Genomic DNA, 13,937 nt, shown 5'->3' with positions numbered 1-13,937 from the left:
CATTCTTTAATATAATATAGCATCATAAAATAATAAATTAGCCTTCTGAGAACATGGAGTCAGATTCATCATTCCTTCCTTCGTCTGGGGGGAACCCAAATCCAGTAGAAAGCTACCCCCACTTACCATTTGTGAAGGTGTTCACGTAGTACCTGCGCCCCTGGGGAGACATGTAGCTCTGCCAGCCTGGGGGAAGGTGCCCGTTCACGGTGTCTTCTCCTGGCTGAGGAGTTGCCTTTCGGGGTTTCTGCTGAGGAAAGAACAAAAACAAAACAAAAGCAACCTATTAAGTCAATATCCAGATAATGTAAAGTCTAACCAGACGCACAGCTGGAAGGAAATGATTTGGTTTGGCATTATACAGTTCCCAATATACCCAAAGAATTTCAGTATATTTCTCCCTTCATCTGTGCTAGCTTCATCCAGAACAGGAAGCAGCATTGCCCTGGAGAAATCATGCTTTGGGATAGAAATGAACCCCTCTGTATTTAATGTCCCAAGAGGATGTGGAGCTGTCCAAGAAAATGACTCTGGTTGAGCAGAAAAATACAAAGCATGAAATGATGAAATGTCTGAGAAAGAGAGGCAGGCCCTCCTTTACCTTCCCATGGATACACCAGTGGGTCAAAGCACTGGAGGTGCTGTCACAATTTATTTTACAGGGGCACCATCACCTGAACCACAAACCCAGACCCTCTCCCAGTAACTCCACTGGATGGCACAGAGTACTGGAGCAAATCCTGGGACAGCTCCTCCACCATGGCATTATTGGTCCCCTGTTACTGTTTGCAAAAGCACTGAAGAAAATTAAACTGTGCAGTGGGGGAGTGTAGCAGCTCCACAAGGATACAGCAGCAGGTTGGCTCCCTCATATTCTCTTCACAGATATCTGGCCTTGAAAACAGCAAAGATACTCCAGACTATCTCTGCTGTGCATGAGAACCTCACAAAGAGGAATGTGGGGTAATCCAGCCCTGGGTTCTGTTTCAGAAGATCCAGGTTTCACACATATTTGCTGCACTCTCGCTGTTTCTATACCTAATGCCTTCTTTCCTTTCAGGAACTGAAGTCCCTCCATTCCCACTGCCCCTTTTCCTTAATTTGATCCTACAGTGATTCCCTGTGCCAAGCAGGTCACCATTAAGCTCAGATCACTTTAGGGGTCCATGGTGTTCCTCCACTTTGCACAGTCAGCACCAGAGCCCTGCAAGGACAGATGTTAGCAGTTTGCTCAAGGGAAGCTCTGAATTGCCTCAAGATCCTCTCAGTCACATTTTCAGAGTGCTTTATGTGTCTCTGCTGGACTGCAGGAAAAGCAGAGCTCTTTCACAGGTGAGCGCCATGGCTGTATGCTTAAACAAAGGCTATGCCAAGAGACAGATGGCGATGGTATACAGTGAAAAATCAGCAAATGTTGGATGGAAACAGTATAAAAAGCTAAGTTAACCCAGTGTTTCAGCTGTAGTCCCTGCCAAAACGTGCATCATTTCAAAAAGCATACAAGCATTATGTTTTGCAGTTGCTAATTCTGTTTTTTGGTAAGTAATATTTCTACCTTTGCTTCTGATTTTGCCAATCAAGAAGTGCTGTGAGCACAGAAGTCTCTATCAATGACAGACAAGAGGGAATCTCAGCACTGCCAAATGCTGAAGTTCTTGCAAACAATGGGGAAACAGTTTGCTTTCATGTGCATGCATTGTGGTTTAGCTTCAGCCAGCAACTCAGCATTACACAGCCACCCACTCCCTGCCTCCCACCCCTGGGACAGGGAGGAGCACCAGAAAAAAAAGTAAAATTCGTGAGAGGAGAACAGTTTAATCACTGAAATGAAGTAAAAGATAATGATAATAATAACGATAATGATGATAATAACAAAGAAACAGGAGGAAACAAAAAGAGAGAGGATTAAAACCCAAGCAAGACAAGTGCTGCACAGTGCAATTGAACAGCCATATCCATAGCCATGAGCAGCATCCAGCCCCTCCTAGCCAATCCCCCAGTTCTGTGGTGTGGAATATCCTTTTGGACAGTCCTGGCCCTGCTCCCTCCTGGCTCCTTCTGCAGCTCCCTGCTGGCACAGCACAGGACACTGAGTCCTCCATTTAGGGTTAGCATTGCTGAGCACCAACTAAAACATCAGGGTGTTATCAACATCATCATCATCATCATCATCATTATTATTATTATTATTATTATTATTATTATTATTGTATAATTATAATTATTCTCACACTCAATCCAAACTCAGCACTGTGCCAACTGCTAGGAAGAAAACCAACTGCACCTCAGCTGAAACCAAGGCAGCATGGAGCAAGTGTGGATCTCTTCCTTTTGTTTTAGACAGGAATTTGACTCAGCTCACTGTCAGGCAGGACTCATCCTCCATGGAGGCTGCAGAGGAAAATCCACTGAATGCTGGGACCACTCCTGTGGTAGAGCCCCTCAATGGTCCCAGAGCAATCCCCTCCCAACAACACTTGGACTCCAACTCCTACAGCAGCTTCAGGGGGAAAGAGGAACTGAAAATGCCATTGGGGAGGAAGAGAAGAAGAAATAAAACGTGACTTCATACAGGTTTCCTCACAGAATCACCAACTGGTTTGGATTGGAAGGGACCTTAAAGATCATCTCATTCATCTCCCCTGCCATGGGCAGGGACACCTTCCACTGTCCCAGTCTCCAAGCCCTGTCCAACCTGGTCTGGGACACTTCCAGGGATCCAGGGGCAGCCACAGCTTCCCTGTGCCAGGGCCTCACCACCCCCACAGTAAAGTATTTCTTCTTAATGTCTTAATCTCCACCTACCCTCTCTCAGTTTGAAGCCATTCCCCCTTGCCATACCACTCCAAGCCCCATTCTCCTCAGGCAGGAGCCCAGGATGCTCTGGCACAGAGAGTGTGGGATGATGAGATCTGGGATAGATGCACATGGGCCTGGGCATGTTTAGGCACACTCAGCAAGACATCCTTTCAGAAATGAGAGTTCCAGAGAGGCCATCGTGGGTAGCACATCGTCCCTTTTCTGCCAGAACAGGAGATCTGAGGAAAAGGAGAGATTTTCTTGCTCTGTTTTTCTCAGCAGACACAGCCCTGTTCCAGCCAGGCCATCTGCAGCCCCTTCTTTCACCAGCACAGCCAAACCAGGGCCATGTTTGCACACCTCTGTGGGAGAAGTTCTGGTTACTGTGGCATGTGGTGACAGCAATCCTGCTGCTGGGACACAGCAAGGACAGGGCCATGGGACTGCACAGGCAACTGGCAGACTCTTCCAAGAGGCCAGCTCCACATCTGGCACAGCTCCACAGCTGGCACAGCAGCCACAGACTGGCTCCAGAGCTCTCCCAAAGCCAGCTCCCACCAGGGCACCCCTGCTCCCAGCCACATGGACAGTGCTGAGAGGTACCCCTGTGTAGATGCACCTCTTCCTTAGATCAGCAACACTGGACTGTTACTTTGATTTCTTGTTCCTGTTGTAGGGGAATTTTTGCCAGGATAATTTCTGAGAACAGTAAATCACAAGAGATGATGTCTGCATGGAGAGGAGAGGTGTCAGCAGAGAGCATTGCAAGCCAGCAAAGAGAGAGCAGCAGGCAGGGACTGGAAGCTGAAGAAAAGCTCAGCTTGAAAAGAATCTGCCAATCATGAGGATAAGTATCAAGGCTTACCAGGGAGCTGTGCACTTCTTGTGGTTCCTCCATCAAGATTAAGTGCCTCTTTCTAGAAGTTCTTCTGTATTCCAGTAAAGAGAAAAGGCCAGGAGCCTGACACCCCTGTCCCAGCTCAGGCTGGGTGGGCTTGCAGTCCCTTCTGCTTTCTAAACCTTCCAGCTCCCACAGAGCCTTTGAGCTCAGAAGTGTTCAGGCCACTCCCCTCACTGTCACTGCTGGAAGTGTCACCAGCTGCTGTCACCATGGTGGTGGACAGGCAGATCTGGACCCAGAAAGGATGTCTGCAACACACACGCTCGAGGAAACAGGAAACCTGAACAATGCGAGCAGCGAACGTGTGACCCCAGTGAAATCCTCCTCCATCTGCACTGGATGGCTGGAAAAGGGATCAAAGTGTCTGACAAAACATCAAAATCCAATAGCACAAGCACTTCTCTCCCAGGAGATTTCCTAGGATCAGAATTTTGTGTAGCAGGGGAATATACAAAAGCCAGCCACCCAACAGGTCTGTTCTATGTGACAAGGGATGGTTTTTGTCTGCTGCCTGCAGGAACACAGGGATGGAATTCTCCTGATAAATGCACAGCAGAGAGGAAACAGAAATGAGCAGCTATTGCAGGAAGGGCACTTGTGCTCTTCAGCACCAAAGAGAGATGAGAGAGAGAGGGATAGCAAAGGCAAGCACATGGAATAACAACAGATCTGTGGGTTTAACTCCCCTAATCCAGGAGAGCAGCACTGACAGGAGACAGAAGGATTTGCTGTTTAGCTCAGAGCACACAAACCTGACCATTCCCTGTGCTTCTTTCCCTGCATCCATGGGCACTGGGCCAGGGATGCCAAGAAGGGGACAACCTGTGTGGCCACAGAGCCACCCCAGAGGGCCACAACCCTGACCAGGAAATGCTGTTTCACCTGTGTGCTGCTGTACACTGATGGCCTGGAAACATGTCTGAAGAGAAGGACAGCTGGGTCAGACATCCTGGGTGCTTCACATGGAGAAGAGCAGAGCCAGGGGAAGAGCTCTGGCACTTTCTGTCTGCCTGGGGCAGCTCAGAACAGGGCAGCAGGGAGGTGCTGAGTGCCTCTCCCACTCCACCTCTTCTGACTTTCTGACTGGTCTTTTTTCTTTTCTTTCCTGGTCTTCCTGATCAAGTTAGCAGAAGCACAACCCATTCTGTTCCTCTGGAAAAGCCCTTGGCATTGTGATTCTGTTCCAGTGGTGGAAAAAAGCCAAAGGGAGTTTTATGCAGCAAAGTGGGGTAACAGGGAGTAACACCCATCAGTTCAATCCATGATGACTTGACCCTGAGGCAAGTTCTGCCTTGCTCAATAGAGGAAAATGACTTCCCATTTTCAAACTGCAGGAAATCCCCATTCTCCTTCAAAGAGGGATCCTAGGGAGGAAACATCTGTGTGTTGACAAGCCTGAGCTCCCTGAAGATGTATGGGCTTGCACAGTGCTCCAGCAGAGCTCAGACCAGGGGCAATTCCCAACACATAACCCCAGGGAAAGGAAAGCAAAACAATCCCAAAACCACAAGTTCAGGCCTTGAGCAACCTGATCTAACTCTGAACAAGGGGCCGGACCAGAGACCTCCAAAAGCCCCTTCCAATTTAAATTCTTCTGTAATTTTATGATCCTATTTCAGCAGAGCATGCAAATGAAGAGGAGCCTCTGGCTGTGGGACAGGGCTGGAGGGCAGCATCAGCACCCACCTGCTGCTGCCACAGTCACACTTGCAGACCCAGCAGCACAAGGAAAGCCACAGAGCCCAAACAAGCAGTGCTGGAGGATCACTGGTGACAGAAAAATGGGCAAACCATGGAGGGGAAACTCCCTGCAAGGAGCAATGCAAGGACACAGCATGAATGAAGGAATGAATGAATCTGGCCCAGAGCAGCCCCTGTGCTGTGGGGAACAGCTTGTTCTGCACTGACAACACTGAGCTTATCTTTCTGTCTGACTGCAGTTCGTGTGATCACTGAGCTTTCAAAGGGTGTGTGTCAGTCCTGGTGCAGAAAAGGCAGAACCACAGGATCACAGAATGGTTTGGGCTGGAAAGGACCTCAAGGCTCATCTCATTCCAACCCCCATGCCACGGGCAGGACACTTTCCACTAGCCCAGGCTGCTCCAATCCCTGTTCAACCCAGCCTTGGACACTTCCAGGGATGGGGCAGCCACAGCTCCTCTGGGCAACCTGTGCCAGGTTGCCACCCTCAGAGTGAAGAATTTCTTCCTAAAAGCTCATCAAAACCTGGTCTCTGTCACTCCAAAGTCCCTCTCTAGCTGTCCTGGAACCCCTTTAGGTGCAGGAGGGTGCTGTATGGTGCAGTTAAAGAAGAGGGGTCTGTGTTTGGCTTCAGCTGATGCCTGTCCCAGCCTGTACCCTGGCTCAGGAGAAGGCCTGGGGCACCCCCAAACCCCTCAGCCCAACCCACAGCCTCCCTGTGCCTTGCGCTTTGAGTCATTCTGCATTTTGTTCATTTTTATGCAATCTTTCTTGCTCAACATTTGGTTTCCATGGAGTCACATACACTGTGTGAAACAGACTTATATATAGAAAGTGGAACGGGTCATATGATCTGTCCTGGTTGTCATGGCAACCAGCACAGCTCCCCTCGGGCTCAATAGGATGGCACATTCCGCTGGGGACAAGTCACCCTCCCTGGGTGGCCCTGCCCTGCAGCCCTGCTGTGCCATTCCTCTGCTCTGGGCACCAGCCTCCTGTGCCACCAGCCCTCGTGCCCCCTTCCTGTGCTGAGTTAGAGCATCTCAGAGTGCTGAGGCTGAAGCTGTGTGCTGAACTGTGCCCAGCACATACCCACATTCCACTTCAGCCGGGCAGCCTGCATTTCTCCCAGTTTTAAAAACCTCCTTGTGCCAATAAGCTTCCCCTGTGCCATGGCACTCTGCTTCACTCCTTCTTCTTCCTGAACAACTCCTGCACCTCCCTGCAGCTGCTGTCTCCTTGGATGCCATCTCTGTTTCCTTGGATGCCATTTCTGTCTCCTTGGATGCCATCTCTGTTTCCTTGGATGCCATCTCTGCCACCTTCCCAGCAGCTGATGGTGGCTGTGACCAGGAGGACAGGGTGGCCAGCTCTGCCATATCTCTGCACTCCTCTGTCTGGTTTGGCTCTGGAACACAGTGTGCATGCTTCCCACCCAGCTCTGCCTGGTCCCCAGCCAGACCCACAGCTGCCAAAAGCCTCCCTTGTCAGCCACCCAGGTCCCTGGCTGTGGCACAGGCATGTGCCCAGCACTTTGCTGCAATGAAATGCACATGAAAATCACTGTGTTAGCAGAGAAGGAGCCTTCTGGGAGTAGGATATTTTTCTCCATCAGTACCATAAATGAGGGAGAAACAAGCTGTTTCTGAAGGTACATGACCCAGGGAGATGGAGTGGGTGATGTTTTCTGCCTCAGTGCTGTGTGAGAGACCAAAATGTGTGGGAAGAGAAATCCTCTGACCTGTGAATCCCATCCTGACCCCTTCAAAATAGGCGCTGTCAAACCAGAAGGGAAACAATCTGAGTAACTGCAGTGCAGCTCAGCCCTCTCCCTTCCTTCCCAACATGTGCCTGGTGCACAGAGCCATGTGCCAGACTGGGAGAGGTCCCAGCAGGAGCTGCAGCTGAGCCTGGCCCCGTGCTGGGTGATGTGGGACTCCTGGCACCAGGGCTGCTCCAGATCCTGCCACAGACGATGCTCACTCCCTGGCAGAGCAGCAGCTCAGGGAGTGCCTGGCGATAGCAATCGCTGGGGTTTGGCTGAGGAGGGAAGCTGGGCAGGTGTAAGAAGTAGGAAGCATAAAAAAGATGGCAGGATTGAGATTCAGTGTGGAGAAAGAGCATTGGGAACAGAGCCCTGATTTGAAGAGGGTGGTTAGCAAAGAGACAACAAAAAGCTTTTGACAGCAGGGATCTGGGGAGTGGTAAGTGAGCAGGAGGGTGAGAGCAGCCTGCAAAGGACAGCCCAGCTGCCAGCCTGCTCTGCCTCTTGCTCTGCCTGAGCTCTGCTCCCTCTCCTGTGCTCCTTTCTCTGGGGGTGACAGCATTCAGCACTTCATGACAAGGGTGCAGAGATCTGGCACTGAAATGAAGCACCACCCTCTCACCAGGTGCCAAAGAGCATGGACAGCCAGATGGGAGTAGTGTCTGCTCTGAGAAAGCCCACCTAGAACACAGTGACCACAATGCATCCACAGAAGAATCACCCCCAGGAAAACACACAGCTGTTTTTCCCTTCTGTGCTAACAGAGAAGTCACTGAATGGACAAATCTGTCCAGTTCCCTTCGAGCAGCCCCTCTCTTGTATCCAGCTGAGCCATGCATGGCCAGGTGATGGCCAGACTGACACTGGACAGGAAAAATGCTGTGGGTGGCCACACTGAGCAGCCACAAGGATGCAGCTTCTACAGCACAGCCTTGGAAGGCCAATGAGGGGTCCTGTAGACAAACTGCTGCATTATCAGGAAAAATTTCTTCACCAAAAGGGTGGCGAGGCATTAGGAGAGGTTGTCAAGGCAAGTTGTAGAACCACTGTCCCTGGAAGTGCTCAGACAATGAGGAGGTGTGGTGTTCAGGGACATGGTTCAGTGCTGGGTTAATGGGGGACTTGATGATCTCAAAGGACTTTTTCATCCTTAGGGGATCTGTGATTCTGTGGAGGGCCCAGCTCCACACACAACAGAGCAGAGAGGAACAGGAACAGAACACAGAGGGACAATGATGGGAGCTGAGATAATCTAATCTCACAAACACAGCACTCTGTGCAGTCACTTCTGTGGTGAGAGCCATCAGGGCCTTGGTCTGGGGTGAAAATCAGCCCAGTGAGTCACAGGAAAGGTCCTCTAGACCACTGAGGGACAGAGGGACGCAGGGAAAGAGGTGTTACACAAGGCAAGAGATGATGAGGGGTAGGTGGTTAGAGGAAGAAAACGAGGGTGAGGGAAGGGATGAAGCCAGTGAAGGGTAAGAGAATTCAAGGAACCAGTTCAATAGGCAGCTGGTGATGACATTTGTCTGTCCATACAGACTGTCCTGTGTAAGAAACAGGTACTGAAGAGAAAAGGGGCAGATCTTGGCATCAACACGTGGCCTTGGACACCCCTGTGGGAAGTCAGCACACGAACCACCCAGAAGTGACAAGTCCAATGAAAGAATGCCAGAAGGACTGGGCTGATACCTCTCACCCATTCCCAAGCATATCTGTGACCAGCTGACCCCTGAAACATGGAGCAAACCCTCCCAGCAGCCAGCTCCTCTGCAGGAGTCATGGAGTTTTCTGAATTAGCTGTAGTCCTTTTCCTTCTTCCCCAAAAGAATTGCAGAAGTTAGCACTCTCCCATTCCTCTGTTTTCCTTTCAGCACCAATGTTTCTTGCTGTTCAGAGAGTTAACATCTGGAATCTCATTTGCTAACCAGCACAGTGGGTGTGGGCTCTGGAGGTCTAGGCATGGTTCATCTGCCAGGACACAGCCAGCACACTGAGTGCCCTGCTCTGCTGCTCTTCTGCCATCAGAAAATGAAGCCATGCTCTCTCCCTGCCACAATGTCTCAAAAGACCAGGATGTGGCCAGCTGGGACAAAGCTGATTTCTCAAGAGATTCCAGAGCTGCCATGAGCACAGTTCCATGTTTCTCTGCAAAAGCTCTGCATGCTGTTGTGAAAACTCAGCCCACTCTGATGTGACAGAGTTTGACATGAGGTACTTGAGTCACAGCCCCATTTCCTTGGTGGGATGGAGACCCAGAGCTCTGCCACAGGCTGTCAGGAGCTGCCTCTCCTGGACACCAAGGCTTCCCCAAGCAGGAGTTATCACACCATGGCTTGGTAGGGTAGGAATGGGCAGAAGAAGGTGAAAGACTGAGGGTGAGGCACATGCCAGCCCTTCAAGAGCCCTGGTGTAGTAAACCCCATAGATTTAGGAAAAGCACCATGGAGAATATGAACAATAGGAATGCTGAAACAGCAAAAGAAAATTCCTGTTTCCCTGTCCTCCGCCCTCAACCTATCTCTGTAACCCTATAAGGCAATGTCATGTTAACCCCTTACCATTGGTCAAGCTTGGATCCTTTCCAGCCCTATAAAAGAAGCATACTGTACCCCATTAGGGGAGAAAGAAGAAGAGCAGAGACCCTTCACAGAGCTCCCCAAATAAAGCCATCTCCGTGGAACAGCCTGCGCCTTCTCCTTCTCCTCTCTCTCCGTCTGCTGCAGCCTCCAGCCCAGGGCACCACTACCTAGCAAGCAGAGCTGAAATCCTGAGAGCTTGCAATCGCTATAGAGCTGATAATCACCATGCTTGCTAGATGGTAGCCCTGCGGCCTTGGCATGAGCGAGCTTCAGGCACCCGGTCCCTGCCCAGGGACTGAGCTCCTGAGCCCTACTGCTCTGCTTTATGATAAGGCCAAATCTGAGAGGCTTTATTACCCTGGGCTGGATGATCACTGTGCCAGGGCAGCCCAGGAGCAGCAGGAGCCCTCCTGCCACCTTTGGAACCCGCAGTGCTCCAGGGGGAGCTGAGCTGGGATCTGCAGGCTGTGCTGGGAGTGGGGAATCGCCAAAGCCCCTGGCAAGGGGACACTGACCCTTCCCCTGACCAAGGGCTCAGGGCCCTGCAGGGCTGAGCAGGGGCTGTTTGGTCACCCAGGGACTCTGCAGGAGCCAGAGAACAGCAGGAGAGCCTGGACTCAACCACTGCAATGGGAACGTGGATTGTAAGGCTGTAAAAGCCCAGGGATTCCTTTGTTCAAGGTCTCTCCCCAGGGCTGTCTCTAGCACTGTTCCACTCAATTATTAAGTGATTTTCTTCCCAAAACTGGATGCCCGAGACTGTAATAAGGGAAACCTGGAGCAGAGAAGTTTTTTTACAAGGCTCACCCTTCTCAGGAGGGATGTGCCACTCTGTCTCTGACACCAGCATCTGGTATGAGGCAGAGCAGCAGGGCCAAGTACTCTGAAGGGCTGTGTTGTTCTGGGCATCCAGGGACAACAGGGCCATTGTTGAGCAAACCTTGTACTGTCAGAGTCACCCCCAGGAGCACAGAGAGTCACAAGCCCAGAGCAAGCCAGCTGCAGCATTACTGCTTGTCTCCAGTTTGAAATGGCCTGCTGTGGGGACAAATCCCTCCCTGAGGGGCTGCAGAGTGTGGCACACCAGCTGGATGGTCGGAGGCAAGGGAGGCAGCCAGGGAGCTGGGGGCATGCTGCCTGCTCCAGGTGCTCTGCCCTGCAAGGGTGACTGGAAGCAGTGGAAAAAAGAAACTCCCCACAGACCTAAATTGGCTGTCTGACCCCCCTCCCTGGGCTGTGGCATGAAAAAGGGGGGTAGAAAAGTCACCCTCAGCAGGCTTGAGGGCAAACAAAGAGCTGGGCAGCACGGCTGCCTTCTGGAATTCTTGTGCCTGTGAGTGCAGCTGGGCTTGGAGGAATGGAACATCTGGGAATAAAGCCAAATGTTTTAATGTGGGGCCTCCAGCCTGTGCACTGCAGGAAGCTCAGCCTGGCTGAGTGCTCTCTGTACCTGTGCTGCAATCCTCCTGCAGCATCCTCTGCAACCCCAGCAGCTGGATGCAATCCCAAACAATGCAATTCCAGCATCCTCTCTCCCGTCTGTGCCAGGGCATCCCTTCATGGGCTTCATTTCTCACACATCACTGGGGGTTTAACAAGCCACATTCTACTGCTGGCTTCTGCAGTTTCCCAGACACAATAAAATCACTTGACAACAACTAATAATTAGTGTCCTTTCAGGAAGGAAGGGATTCTCCCTTAAAATAGAGACTCCCTCCCACATGCACACACAAGTATGCAGAGCGGAGCTAAGGCACAGCAACCTCAAACCTTGCTGCAGTCATCAGCCAAAACCATGTATTTACAGAAACACTCTGGAGCAAGTAATCCACCTATAAGTTGGAAAAGCAAGCAAAAGCATCACAGGTAAGTTTCTGGAGATCTTGTCAGATCTCTTGTCAGATCTCTTGTCAGCTAGTATATTCTTCTCATGAGAAGTTAATAAAAGGACATTCTGAGAGTGCTCAAAGAATAATCCCTGTTAGTTAGTCTGTATTTATCATGGAATCACAGAATGCTTCGGGTTGGAAGAGACATCAAAGCTCATCCCACGCCACCTTACTGCCATGAGCAGGGACACTTTCCACCAGACCAGACTGCTCCAAGCCCTGCCCAACCTGGCCTTGGACACTTCCAGGGACAGGGCATTAATTTATTTAACTATTTTTAAAAAGACTTTAACTAATCTTCTCTCTTTTAGCAAGAATGTTGGACAACGTGCCTGAGAACCTTATGTTTATTGATCCACATTTCTGATAATTTTATTATAATTACTATCTAAAACCCCATGAAATTAAAACAAAATTGCAATAGTTAGCTCAGATTCTGTTCCTGGCCCCAGGCCATGAGCAATCTTTTGGCATATTATAGCTACACTTTCCTCTACTTTAAAATGAAATTTGCTTCCTCCTGTTGCTGTGGTTGGGCAGTTCCCTACCTTACCACCTTTTCAAGCAGCAACCTTTCACTTACAAACACCCTCAATTCTTCTTGAATGGTGTTTCCCTGCAGAGGAAATCTGTTCCCTGGATTAAATGGCCCTCCATGACCAAAACTTTGGGAACCTCAGATGCAGAGAAAGCAGTGAAATGGCCAAGACACAAAGTGCTGCCAGATGCACATTCCTGCGCCCTCCCTTGTAATCTCTCTCAGGCGTGGGGGATGTGGCTGTTGTGCCTGTAACCCCGCAGCACAATGCACTCACACACACACACCACCTCCAGTTTTTCATCTCTGCTGCTGCTACAAATGTTAATAAACCAGCAAACAAACAAACAACAAAATAAAGGGCGGGAGGGAGGCCATTCTGCCCCCTTGGCACGCCTGAACGAGGCTGCAGGAGCCCCCGCGCGGGGCCGTGGCTCACCCTGCCCAGACAGACAGACAGACAGACGAGCAGCCAGGCAGACAAACAGGCAGCTCTGAGAGCAGGGCCATGTGGCCATGGCTGCTGGCAGGACAGGGTGGCACAGGAAGGCCAAGGGACTCTGGGGGCAGAGTGCTTGGTGCCCCTCTCAGCTGGGACGCAGGCTCCTGCCAGGCTCAGCAGGCAGGGACAGCCCCCTGACACCAATCCCTGCATCTGCAGCATTTCCAGGGGCCCCTTCTCCGAGGATGCCAATGTGGGGCTGCCTCTGTGCCCTGATGCAGACTGAGATGCCCCTCAGGAAAATCTCCTTCTCCACCAGGCTCAGCCACGCTGGGGCCTGCTCAGGCAGCACCTCAGCTATCCCTGCCTGCCTGCCCCAGTCCCGTCCCACAGCAAGGCAGCCACATCAGAGCTGTGTGCTGGGCTGAGACCAAGGCCAGCCTGTGTGGGACACCCAGGTAAAGCAGCACCCTGGAGAAGCCCAGGTGGGCAGAGCAGCAGAGGGTGTCTCTCCAGGGCTCTGCAGGAGCTGCCTGCTCCCCTCTTCCCTGTGCTCCTGGGAAGAACTGAGCTGGGCCTCATCGATCCAGCAGCACCAGCAGCTGCTGCCCCTTCTCCAGCACTCCTGGTTCTGCTCCCTCTGGCCTTTCTGACTGGGAGGAGGACACAAGCAGAGGGCACCTGTGTGTTTCTCCCACATGCAGCCTTCCCAGGGCTGTAATGTGAGCAGACATTTCACCAGACCAGGCAATGAACTGAATGCCTCTCACCTCTGGCTGAAATTAAAGGCTTTGTTCACGTTTACCTTCTAATTAGTGGCCTACCTCTGAGGTAAAAAAAACCTGTTTCTTGTCCTCACAGCTGCTGCTCCTGGCCCTCTCACACACTGAAGGGAGTTCAGATCTCCTTTGCCTGGTTTGGCTCTTTTTAATGAAACTCCATTCATCTGAGAAGAAGAATATCCAGGTCACCACATTTGTGCAGTGGAATTCATTCAGTCCTGGTCCATGTAACCATATGTGTTATAGAATAACACTGAAGGCAGCACACTGCCAGTGGTGGGGAGGACTGCAGAGATGAGGGATGGAAAAGGCAAACCTCAAGGAAAGGGCTGAGAGACAGCAGTGGCAGCTGAGCAGGAGACCTGCTGCTGGCACAGGATCAACTGCACATGGGTCAGATGCATGCAGAAAACAGAAAAAAATGGAGCAGGCAGAAACACCCAGGAAATATCAATTCAATATTCAGCTTGGAAAAAGTGCAAATAGGAGCAAACAGCCCTGAAAAAAGCCACCAGGGGGAAATCCCTGGAAACAGTTA

The 13,937-nt window shown here is 51.0% G+C and overlaps 1 protein-coding gene across 4 annotated transcripts in view; it reads right to left on the bottom strand.

Moving 5' to 3' along the window:
* Positions 1 to 13,937, bottom strand: part of GAS7 (growth arrest specific 7) — an 82,968-nt gene that overhangs the window by 50,535 nt on the left and 18,496 nt on the right. For 3 of the 4 annotated variants that reach the window (XR_011683429.1, XR_011683430.1, XM_071452958.1), the window contains exon 2: positions 127 to 250. Coding sequence is in view for 2 of the 4 variants with exons in the window: in XM_071452958.1 (XP_071309059.1) it covers positions 127 to 250 (124 nt within the window). In the remaining 2 variants the exon portion in view is untranslated. The remainder of the gene's footprint in view (positions 1 to 126; positions 251 to 13,937) is intronic. The other variant, XM_071452959.1, reaches the window with a different exon arrangement.

The sequence above is a fragment of the Agelaius tricolor genome, unplaced genomic scaffold, assembly GCF_023055355.1.
Source record: "Agelaius tricolor isolate 1412-34295 unplaced genomic scaffold, bAgeTri1.0.p SCAF_35, whole genome shotgun sequence".
NCBI lineage: Eukaryota > Metazoa > Chordata > Aves > Passeriformes > Icteridae > Agelaius > Agelaius tricolor.
The sequence above is the reverse complement of the archived record's forward strand: the minus strand, read 5'-3'. Positions and strand labels throughout refer to the sequence as shown.